This window comes from Octopus bimaculoides, chromosome 24 (genome assembly GCF_001194135.2).
Source record: "Octopus bimaculoides isolate UCB-OBI-ISO-001 chromosome 24, ASM119413v2, whole genome shotgun sequence".
NCBI classification, from domain to species: Eukaryota; Metazoa; Mollusca; class Cephalopoda; order Octopoda; family Octopodidae; genus Octopus; species Octopus bimaculoides.
The window spans coordinates 35563391-35575853 of NC_069004.1; the positions used below are offsets into that span (position 1 = coordinate 35563391).

The 12463-nt window shown below is 38.2% G+C and overlaps 1 protein-coding gene across 1 annotated transcript in view; it reads left to right on the forward strand.

The window, feature by feature from the left end:
* Positions 1 to 12087, forward strand: part of LOC106884200 (glutaryl-CoA dehydrogenase, mitochondrial) — a 16587-nt gene extending 4500 nt beyond the window's left edge. The window contains exons 2-11 of the mRNA XM_014935446.2: positions 867 to 905; positions 1510 to 1647; positions 3730 to 3853; positions 4579 to 4688; positions 4984 to 5113; positions 6759 to 6981; positions 8413 to 8516; positions 10435 to 10560; positions 11050 to 11210; positions 11864 to 12087. Coding sequence (XP_014790932.1) covers positions 867 to 905; positions 1510 to 1647; positions 3730 to 3853; positions 4579 to 4688; positions 4984 to 5113; positions 6759 to 6981; positions 8413 to 8516; positions 10435 to 10560; positions 11050 to 11210; positions 11864 to 11928 — 1220 coding nt within the window. The 3' untranslated portion in view covers positions 11929 to 12087. The remainder of the gene's footprint in view (positions 1 to 866; positions 906 to 1509; positions 1648 to 3729; positions 3854 to 4578; positions 4689 to 4983; positions 5114 to 6758; positions 6982 to 8412; positions 8517 to 10434; positions 10561 to 11049; positions 11211 to 11863) is intronic.
* The last annotated feature ends 376 nt before the right edge of the window (positions 12088 to 12463 follow it).

Sequence of the window (12463 nt, forward strand, 5' to 3'; positions counted from 1 at the left end):
TATGTTTCAGTGATTGGACTGTGGCCATGCTGGGGCACCACTCTGAAAAGTTGTTAGTTGAACAAAATGACTCCAATACTTATTTCTTTAAACCCGGTACTTATTCTATCGGTCACCTTTGTCGAACCATTAAGTTACGAGGACACAGACACACGCACACGGACACTCACACACACACACACGCACACATATAAAATGGGCTTCTTTCAGTTTCTGTCTACCAAACCCACCCACAAAGCTTTGGTTGGCTGAAAGCTATAGCAGAAGACACTTGCCCAAGGTGTCACACAGTGGGACTGAACCTGGAGCCATGTGGTTGGGAAGCAAGCTTCTTACCACACAGCCACGCCTGTCAATGTTTGCTTTTATCTTATAATAAAAGCAGTTTTACATTAAATTGAAGAATTGCTCAATATGTTTGGTAGAGAGTGTTGATAGTGACTTCGAAGTTTTTGCCAGCTAAGCCAAGGTCCAAGAGATTGCCTCGCAAATTGAAACCGCACACACACACACACACACATCACATCAAGCATGTGTACACAGACACACATATATCATAAAGTCTGTCTCAAGTCTTGAGACTCATTAGGCCAGAGCTTGTCTTGGTTTCTGGGATTGATAAAAGACTGACAATTCCAGACTCCCCCTGGATAGGACACTAGTCCATTGCAAGGGTAAACTCCATTTACTGCTGGTAGTCATTTCAGCTGAGTAGACTGAAATAATATGAAATGAAGTCTCTTGCTTCAGGGTAGAATGTGCTGCCTCGTCTGAGAATTGAACCCACAGATTAATTATCATGGACCCATCTCCATTACATACGTAAGATGCTTTTGTTGTACTTCCTTAACGTTGGCCCTTAAAAGCTGCCTCAGAGAAAAAGACAGAACCCAAAGAAAGTAAAGGTAAGTGTGTTTCATCATCATCATCATCATCGGTTAACGTCCATTTTCCATGCTGGCATGGGTTGGACGGTTTGATGGGGGACTGGCAGGCCAGGAGGCTGCACCAGGCTCCAGTCTGATCTGGCAATGTTTTCTACAGCTGGATGCGCTTCCTAAGGCCAACCACTCTGAAAATGTAGTGGGTGCTTTTTATGTGCCACTGGCACAGGAGCCAGTCAGGTGGCACTGGCATCAGTCACGTTCAGATGGTGCTTTTTATGTGCCACTAGCACAGGAGGGCTGGCATCCACCATGTTCGGATGGTGCTTTTTATGTGCCACCGACACAGGGAGCCAGTCAGGTGGCTCTGGCAACAACCCATGCAGGGGACAATCTTATGCTTGTGCCTCCCAGGTGTCACAGTTGATCTCAAAGCAGTTCAGTGACGCTTTGAAGATATCCTTGAAGTACTTTTTCACTCCTCTTTGCATATGCTTCTCCACCAGTTTGTTGTAAAACAGTCTCTTGGGGACCAGATGTATGATGTGTCTGTATGTATATTATATATCTGAATGTGTGTATGCTTTCATGTACCTCAGTGTTTGTTTGTGTATCCTCTGTGCAGGTCCCACCTTTAACTGGCAAGATGCCCTTAATTTGGAAAGTCAACTGACAGAAGAAGAAATTCTGATCCGTGACCAATTTCGGGATTATTGTCAAGAAAAACTTATGCCCCGTATATTACTGGCTAACAGGCATGAAGGTAAGTCATAAGAAGTTCATATTTTATTTAGGAAGAGTAATTCCATTTAAAAAATACTTTCCTTTCAGTATCTTTGACAAGGAAATGTTATTGTCATTAGACAATGTCCAGTATTCATCTGACGTTTTGACCCTCAACCCCTAACTCCTGTTGGCAGGTCAGCTGTGGTCCTGGCCAAACCACAGCTCATCTTCTCCTGACTTCCAATTCAATTTTTTTTGCTCCTGTTCCATAACCAACAAATGCCTGTTTCTCTTGACTCTCTCTCTCTCTCTCTCTCTCTCTCTCTGAGTGGATGCTGTTTTAAATTCCAACAGCTTGTGTTCCAAATTCTCTCCACTAGTTTCCCTCCACTAGACCCCCACATAGCCAGTCCTCCATCCTGTCTCAGTTGTGCAAATTTGTGGGTGTACGGAGTGTGCCATGCACCAATAACAGCAGCAAGGTGATACAGAAAAGTCCATTTTTCCGTTGGTCTAATCATGGGGTCTTCTTTTTGGAGAGACTCTGTTTGAACCAAGCTCCTTCAGAATCAAGTTCTTCATCCTTCATCTTTCTTCTTCCGCCTCTTGGTGCCATACTTTTGGTTGGATTATGGATTTCCTCTTGTTGGAACAGAGATTCCACATTACCAAATATTCTGTTGGTTGGTGGAAGCATGAAGTACTCCAAAATAGTTTATTAAACTACTTCATTGCCTGTGGCCCTGTGGACAGAGAGGTCCAATACCTGTATAAGACATGGCTCTCCACACCATCACTGGACTTCAAATAGCTGGGGTCCTCTGCCTCTTCAGCTCTCCATAATGTTCTCTTGCCTCTTTGCACCAGATCTAGTAATAACATCAGAGTGACCTCCCTTACACAAGTAGCTCCTGTGCCTCCCCACCAAAAGAAACAAACATTCATTTATTTGATGAATCACACCATTTCTCTTCTTTAAAATAGTTTTCAGAAACTAACAAAAGGAATGGAAGCGAAATATTATCCCATTCTTCCTTTTTTAATAAATCTACACTTCAACAGCCATCACACCATTTCCCCCTGAAACATAAAACGTACATAAACCTCAACATATTCACACGACTCAACAACCACACACACACACACACACACATGTTCTAATTAGAACACACAGAGACACACATACACTTACAGTCGTCAAGTTCACAGACACAGTAAATCTATGTCACGCTTCATTAATCAAAGGAAAGGTTTTCTTTACAATTTCGACAATAGCAACACAACATGTTGCCTTCATTTGTTCTCTTTCAGTATCACTTGATGTAAGTGGAACAATTGATTGTACTTGACCTGATATAACAATGATTGGGTCATGGTGACCCAACCATTGTTGTATCAAATTATAAAGCATTTAGTTAACTTTTGCTTAATATTTTCTTAATTCTTTGATGTATCTATACATACATACATACATATATATATAGTTCAAAAAAACAATAACAAAGAAACAAAAAAACAACAAAGTGAGGACGTGATATGGATAGTATTATTGGACGCTCAGGAAAGGAAAGAGAGAGTGTATGACGTTTCGGGCGTAGCCCTTCGTCGGAAAGATGGTAAGTTCGGAGAATGGAAGAACGGAGAAAGAGGAAAATGGTACCGATGCCCACGAGATATATATATATATATATATATATATATATATATATATATATATATATATATATACACACACGTACACACACAGAGACATACACACACACAAAAATACCTAGTTTACAAGTGTAGCACCTGATTTACAGGTGAGGTACCTAGTTTAAGGGTGAGGTAACTGGCTTGCAAGGGAGGTACCTGGTTTACATGGGAAATACCTAGTTAACAGGTGAGTTTACAAATGGATAACAAACAAAATTAGAGAGGAGTGAAGAGGGATATCATCAACGCAGGATAAGCAACCCAGTTATGTGAAGCAGGATGGAAACGTATAGCAAAACCCACAAGGATGTTTTAAGACCTTTGTCCGTTCTGGTCTTCTTTGTGATGTTGTAATAAAACTGTCCTTCACTGATTGATATCGATTTGTTATTGTTCTGTTCATTTCTCTTTTAAAAAAAAAAAGATTTTGACCGTGAAATAATGAATGAGATGGGATCATTAGGTGTTCTTGGTCCGACAATCAAAGGTTACGGATGTGCTGGTGTTTCATCTGTAGCATATGGTTTGATTACAAGAGAATTGGAAAGGTGAGTAGCTTCGCAACTAACATAGTTTACATATACAGGGTGGCCCAAAAGTAGGTTTACAGTTATCATGTAGGCACTTTAAATTTCTATCTTACAAACTGAAAAGGGAGCTTAACAAAATTAACATAGAATAATGGTTTCATATCTTTTTATAATTAGGATCTAAACTGTTAATATATGAATGCGAAAGTGATAGTTGAATGACTGTAAACCTACTTTTGGGTCACCCTGGAGAAGTATTGAATTCTTAGGTTATCTCCCTTTTTTTCAAGTGGAACTGGGTTTTCAATTGCTGTTTGGTAATCATGATACATCTTTCTAGAGGTGGAGGTAATTTTAACCTTTAACACATTGTAGGTGCATCATGTCACTATATGAGTTTTCTCCCCTGTAGAAACAGGGCAGTGGCAGGAGTAACAATTCTAGAGAAAATGCAGTGTAATAAAGATTAATGAATCAAGGTATGGTTCTAGACACACCTGTATTTGCTTATGTTCAGTGTTTGAAGACCTGGAATAATGAAGTTGTTTATTTGTAAAACAAATAAAGGTTAGCACCAGTATGGGCATTAAGGGGTAGAATACAGCTTGAAGAAATCTCCGCCAAAGACATGATGATATAGAAAAAAGCAGACATCAAATGATGGTAGTGATGCTGCTGCTCTTGATGATTGTAATGGTGGTGGTGATGTTGATGATGATGCTGTTATTGTTCTCTAATTGTAGAGTAGACAGCAGTTACCGTTCAGCAATGAGTGTCCAGTCTTCCCTGGTGATGCACCCCATCAATGAATACGGAACCGAAGAACAGAAAGCCAAATATTTACCAAAGTTAGGTAAGTTTGGGAAATGTTTGTTTTGTTTTGAAATCCATTGACAATGGTGCCTTTGGAGTGCAGATGGTCAAGCAGATAAAATATTGGACAATCATTTCAAGAGATTGTATCTGTGATCAAGACATTCAAGGTTGAACTGCCCAGTCTACTTAGCTATAAGTAGGTACCACACTTGGTTATATGTACTGCAGAATTTTTGTGTGTTAAGTGCAGCTTCATCATTCATTAACAGCAACAATGTTATTTAGATATTTCTTCATATTCTTCTTTTCTTTCTTTTGTTTTTTTTTTCCAGCAACTGGAGAGCTGATTGGTTGTTTTGGTCTGACAGAACCAAATCATGGAAGCGATCCATCTTCAATGGAAACAGTAGCTAGATATTCTCCTTCAGATAATATATATATTCTAAATGGATCCAAATCCTGGTTAGTTGAACCATATTTTCTACATATATTCCAAAGACATCCAACTTGCGGTTGATTATATTAACCCATGTTTACACACACACACGCATGCGAGCGTTGTATCATCCATGTATATTTCACGCTGCTTCTACAATGGTCACTGCTTTTCTCAACCAATCATCAAGCTACAAGCCACCTCCCCACCCTCCACCTGCTCCTCTTCCTCCTATTAATTCCTCCTGTCTCTTACTTCAACACTAAGCATTTTTTTTGCACACGAACATTACAGACAGACGAAGTGTTGCTAAGCATTTTGCTTGGCGTGCTAACGATTCTGCCAACTTGCTGCTCTGGATGTTTATGTAATAATTAAAGACCAACAGTTTTAGTAGTAACCGGTGATTAATAATGTTGTTAATTACAAGTAATTAATGAAGAAATGTCAAATTAAACTAATTAACTGCAGTAATAGCAATACCTTGTTTTTTCTAACTTGCTGCTGTGGGAGAAGGAAGTGATGTTATTGTTTAACACCAGGTCAACTCACATTGAGTAGTCCTATGATTAGACATCCCAACCATGACCGTTTCAACTTTTTGTATATCCATTACATTATCCAGTATGTCATTGTTGTTTTTATGATGGTTGAAGGGGACTTGGTTGCTGTTTCTATTGGGTCAAACAACCATGTCAAGACTTTGGGTCTTTGGGTCATACAGTTATTCATTAAATATATTTATTGTTTCATCATTATAAAGATATAGTTATTATATATATATATATATATATATATATATATATATATATATATATATATATATATATATATATATATATATATATATATATATATACAGAGAGAGAGAGAGAGACACACACACACATGCATTTTCACTTGCATATTTCTCTATCTGTGTGTGTGTGTATACTATATAAGTATATGAGGAGAGTGAGATGAATAACGAGGGCAATTATTTTTGTTAATTATTCATGCCTAAGTTCTTGACATGTCACTGTCAAGCGGTACAAAATGGTTTCGATGTCGTCGGTGGCCCATCCTTCCTCTGTTGAACCTTCCTTAAAATTTATTTTCTCTGAGATTTTGTTGTTGTTGTTGTTTAGCCCATGGTCAACTTGATTGAGCAGGCTTAGAATCAGAGGTAGTCCAGCTATAATTGCCCTGCCTTTTGGGAAGTATTTAAAACTACATTATCCATTGTGTTTTTTTGACCCCATTAATTCCCCCCGCCCCTGGCCTGGGCTGGGACAGCTTCAAATGTCAGGGGTCTTGTCCCCAATGTTCTTTTGATGTTGCAACTCATGGTCTTTGTTGTTGGTGTTGTCTAATCCTAGACTTACCTAGATCAACCTGATTCATGAATCCAGGGGATTCCAGCCAGTTTCCTCTCAGTAAAATGTACTCCAGACTGCATTAACCATTATGTCCTACTTCTCTCTTTAAGAGAGTAGACTGTAAATTGACTGCTGTTTCAAGCAGGTCAAACGACAACATATGAGCTCCTTCGTGTCCCTGTATTTTTTTTGTGGGTCAATAAGGAATCCTCAGAAAAGGTTAATGTCTAGCAGGGAGAGGGATCTTATTTGGTTTTTTTATCTCCATTGTAAAACCTATCCATAACACACACACTTTTGTTTTCTACAACAGGATCACCAGTTCCCCGATTGCAGACGTGATGGTTGTATGGGCAAAGTCAAAGAGTCACAATAACAAGATTAAAGGTTTCATTCTGGAGAAAGGTATGCCCGGTTTGACAGCACCAAAGATTGAGGGCAAATTCTCACTGAGGGCCAGCATTACAGGACAAATCGTAATGGAAGATGTTGTTGTGCCGAGCTCCAATCTTCTCCCTGCTGTTTCTGGTCTCAAAGTAAGTAGACATATTGTTATATTGCAGACGACAAGTATCGTTACCTGCATTTGCAATGTCTTCTTTTATTTTAGAGACACAGCAATGGCTGCGAAGGATAATAAGTTCACTTAGTAACCGTACAATTCTGTTTGTTCCCACTCTGATTAAGTGTCTTCTTCTACAGCTTTGGGCTGTCAAAGCTTTGTCAGTGATGTTACTCAGCCGAAACTGAGCTTATCTATCTATCTATCTATCTATCTATCCATCCATCTATCTATCTATGTGCATATTATCTACATACCTATCTATCACTGTCTGTCTGTCTATCAATATTATATAATATTATACTATATATGGCTAATTTCCAGGAAATGTAGTGGGTGTCACTCGGGAATGTTATCGGTAATGTGGTTACCTGGTAAGCAATTTCCCCTCGAAAACTATCAGGCCTTGTGCCTTTGGGAGAAAAGATTATTATTAGTATTAGTATTAATTGTGCTGTAAATGGCAGTCTCAGCAGATAACCAGACTTACTTCTGTATAACATTTAAATACGGCCCTTGTTGTTCTGAGTTAATCCACCACCAGGTATCTATGTGTCATGTCTGTGTGATTAAGCTTGACCTTAAGCTAAATTACAATTATAAAAATATAACAATAATTAAGAAGAGGCATGATGGCTAACGAGATAAAACCTGAACATTTTTGTTTTCCTTTTTTTGTCTTAGAAAATCCCTGGTCTTAGAATGTCCTGGTCTCAATTCTCCCTCACCCCACCCTACATACTTTACCAATCTTAATTAATCAATTAAACAAAATTGCTTAATTGATTGTTTTTTTTTTAATTGCTGTGATTGTGCAATTGTCCTGTCTCTCATGAATGGCTGATCAATGATTTAAGAATGCTGGTTATTTGTTTAGCCAGGCTGGTCAATCTTCTGCAATACAGTGAGGAAACTGTGACATTGTGATGTTACAGTGTGACATGGCAATGTTACCATTTGTGACATTGTAATTACCATAACATGTGGCACATGTTACTTGCTGCCCTTGAATGTTGCTCCATGTGCATAGTGCAGCTTTGATTTTGGCAATTTGCTAGTCATCAGTTCATGTGGGAAATTACTCCATGTGGTCAATATTACTTGTAGTTATTTAGTCCATGTAGTCTGTACACCATGTGATTTGTGCATGGGAAGAGCAGTCTATGTAGTCAGTTTACTCCATGTGCTTAGTAATCCATTCAGTCATTTACACCATGTGGAGAGTTACTCCATGTCATTGTTGCATCTGGTGATGAGTCCCTGTGGGTAGCAGAGTTTAATTTTTTTCTATTTCTGTAAAAATCTGAAGAATCTGCAAATACGAGGCGTCAACTCTCTCAACCAAATATTAATTTATTCACGTTTATAATATTTAAAAAAAAATGTTTTTCTTTTCTTTCCCCAGGGTCCATTTGGATGTTTGAACAATGCTCGTTATGGCATTGGATGGGGAGTCCTTGGAGCAGCAGAGTTCTGTCTTGAAACAGCACGACAATACACACTGGACAGGTGAAAAATGGATTTTCATGTTCTAATGTCTCTCTCTCTCTCTCTCTCTATCTGCCTATCTCTTTGCTTTGTGATATTGCACTGTGTGACTTTGTAACATTACAGAATGCGATTGTGGTGTTACAGTCTGTGACTTGATGATGTCACAGCTTACAACTTTATGACTTTCATGTTACACTCTTTGACTTCGTAATGTTACAGTGTCTGTGGATTTGCAATGTTACAGTCTTCAACTTGACAATGCTCTGATGTATTTTACTGTCACACTGTTGTAGTCTGTGTTTTGTGACATTAAAGACAATTATATTACAGGTACTAATTGTGTGACATTACTGTTTGTAACATTGTGATGTTAGACAGTATAACTACTTTGGGATACTGCTGGCTGACACTTCTTGACATGTGTATATGAACGTGTGTGTGTGTGTCTGTGTGTGTCATTGCTATTCTGCAAAAGTGTCCTAAGTCCAAAATGTTGCTTTTTCAGAAAACAAAAAAATAGTTCCACCTTCCATAGGAATCATGGCAAAGCCGACACTGGAGCATGATGTAGTCCTTGGATTTGACGGATTCAGTCAGCCTGTCCAACCATGCCAGCATGGAAGATAGACGTTAAATGAGGAGGAGGAGGGGGAGAAGGATGAAGGGTGGTCTAGGATTAAACAACAGCAGTAGGAACACTGAATGTGTTGTTCTATATATTATGTGCATTGGAATGCACTGTGGTGCATTTGAGTTGGGGTGGGGGTGCAGTCAGCTGATCTGACTGCTAATCTTAAATGTGTAACAATAATCTAAATAGTCTCTTATCACCTTGTCATACTTGGTTTACTTTTGACACCCAACTGATTAACTAACTAATAAGCACCTGGTTTATTTGTCTCATTAAGATAGTTAACGATTAAAAAATGTACAACAATAATGACCGAATGCAAGCACAAATGTGCGCACACACACACACACATATGAAGTGTTATTGGAAAGTTTTTCAGATGGCACATGCTATGATTGTACAACTCAGTGTGTGTACGTGTGTGTGTACAGCTGATGATCAAATGTAACTGGCTGACACAGTCACTCTTCAACAAATAAACTTGTTATCAATTTATATCTAATTATTCTATGAACAAATTATTTCATATAATTATATGATAGTGGCTTCAAATTTTAGCACAACGCCAGCAATTTCAGAGAGTCGGGGGTGAGTCAGTTACATTGACCCCCAGCACTCAACTGGTACTTATTCTATTGACCCCAAAAAGATGAAAGGCAAAGTTGGCCCACGGTGCAATTTGAACTCAGAATGTAAAGGCAGACGAAATGCAGCATTTCACCTGGCATGCTGACGATTCTGCAAGCTCACCACCTTAATAATAAATAATAATAATAATAATAATAATAATAAATGGTTTCAAATTTTTGGCACAAGGCCAGCAATTTTAAGGGAGGGTGCTAGTCAGTTACATCAACCTTTATCGACCCTGAAAGGATGAAGGGCCAAGTCGACTACTGCGGGATTTGAACTCGGAATGTAAAGACAGACAGAATGCTGCTTAGCATTTTGCCTGGCATGCTAATGATCGTACCAGGTTGCCACCTTAATAATTACATATAATATCATATGAGCTTATGATGTGGGAAGCTGGCAGAATCATTGAAGCGTGAATCAAAATGCTTAGCACCATCTTTGCCAATTCTTTATGTTCCAGTTTCAATTCCTGTCAAGACCAACTTCGATATTCAGCCTTTTAGGGACCAATAAAACAAATTCATCCATGTGGAACAACCCATTGTCTCGGTCACATGGTCGGCGCCAGTTATAGAATCTGCTGCTAATAACGATTATGATGGTATATGTGCTTCTGTGTCTATTTCTTTACTTTTGTTTTTAGTTGTATCTCTTTATCCCTACCAACAGGATCCAGTTTGGCTCTCCACTGGCCAAGAACCAGTTGATGCAGAAGAAAATGGCTGACATGTTGACCGAGATCAGCCTTGGACTTCAGGCTGCCATTCAGGTTGGTCGACTGAAAGACGAAGGAAAGTAAGTGGACGGTTCTCTTGAAAAGCACCAAGTTCTGTTGGCTTGTGGTTCTTATTTTTATGATGCCTCTTTCTTTTCACAAGCACACACACACACACACACATCTCTTTCCATCTAGGTATGTGTTATATATTTATATATATCTTTCCACTATATGTACGTGTTTTATATATATATGTATGTATATATAGGACAGATCGCTGACCACTACATTTATATTTTTTTTTCTCCTTGTTTCTCTCCTTATTTCTTTCTGTGTTCCTTTCAGTTGAAGAGCGTAGCGCGAAACGTTAAAGACTTTCTCTATTCCCGAGCGTTAAACTAGTACATCCATTTGTTGTTTACACCACCTGTCCTCGTCTGTTGTTTTTTTCGTAAGTTCTCCCATATATATATATGTATATATATATATATATGTATGTATATATAATCTTTCGATTTGTGTATGTATGTATGTATTTATATATAATGTATGGTAACTATTTCCAGAGTCACACCTGAAATGATATCTCTGATTAAACGCAACAACTGTGGCAAGGCTCTGGACATCGCTCGTGTAGCCAGGGACATGTTGGGTGGAAACGGCATCAGTGACGAATACCATGTCATCCGGCATGTCATGAATCTTGAAGCAGTCAACACATATGAAGGTAAACTGTTGTTGTTATTGTTGCTATGGTTCCAACAAACATCTGGTTTTTTTTTTTCAAGCTCAATACTTTTCATATGAAACAAGGAATATAAGCATTCACACGCACGTGGTTAGTGTGTTACACTCACAATCGCTAGATTGTGGGTTCAATTCAAAGACCAAGCAGCGCATTGTGTCCTTGAGCAAAACACTTCATTTCACGTTGCACCAGTCCACTCATCTGTAAATGGGTCAATTTTGACCAAAAATAGGAGGTCGACTTTTACATGAGATCAACTATTACTTCAGTATATACTATTTGAATATATATATATATATATATATATGTATGTATGTATGTATGTATGTATGTATATGCAGCTACCATGCTGTTTTAGATAATAAAAAAAAAACCCCAGAAAAGTGTCAGGATAGAAATGAGGTGTTTATTATCTGGGGTCCTTTTGATACTACACTTTGATGGAAAAGGGCTGGTCTGAGTGAGGTAGGCAATAATGATAATAATGAACGACTAGACGGTCATGACTGGAACGTCTGTGGCTGGTCAGAGATGCACTCACACAAAATTCTCATTACTTTGCAACGTTCTAAACTTGTTTGTTTTTTCCATTTCTCAAACCTTTGCTTAACCTCTCCCTCTTCTTGTTTCAGGAACCCATGATATTCACGCCCTTATATTGGGTCGTGCGATCACTGGACTGCAGGCCTTCATGTAGACCACACCCTTAGATGACCACCGCTGCTGATATCACTGTGGGACAATGAAACACAATTTGTTTGCATTCTATCTAATCTGTTGTATTTAGTGCACAGAGAAAGAAACCAAAAACAGAAAAAGAAATAATAAAGAGACAAAAGTCTTCATAGTTACATTATTTTTGTAGCCGAGAGCACTTTTAATTTATATATAAATGTCCTATATTGTGTGTGTGTGTGTGTCTATATATTTGAGTTTGCACATATGTATATATGTATGTGTATATATATATATATATATATATATATATATATATATTGGGTCATCCCATAAATAATGCAGTTTTTTTATACTTCTGTTATTTTTCAAAATTAAGATAAAGTTCTTTCTTAATCTAAAATATGCTCTCCTTCATTTTCTGCAATCCCCATTTACTGCATTAATATTCCTTGCACTTTCGGTTGCGTTGTTGCCTTTATTGAACTCATAAAGCAAAATATGCCGAATATACTCCTTTGTCACTTCCATTATAGCTCTGTAAGAATAACTGTTAA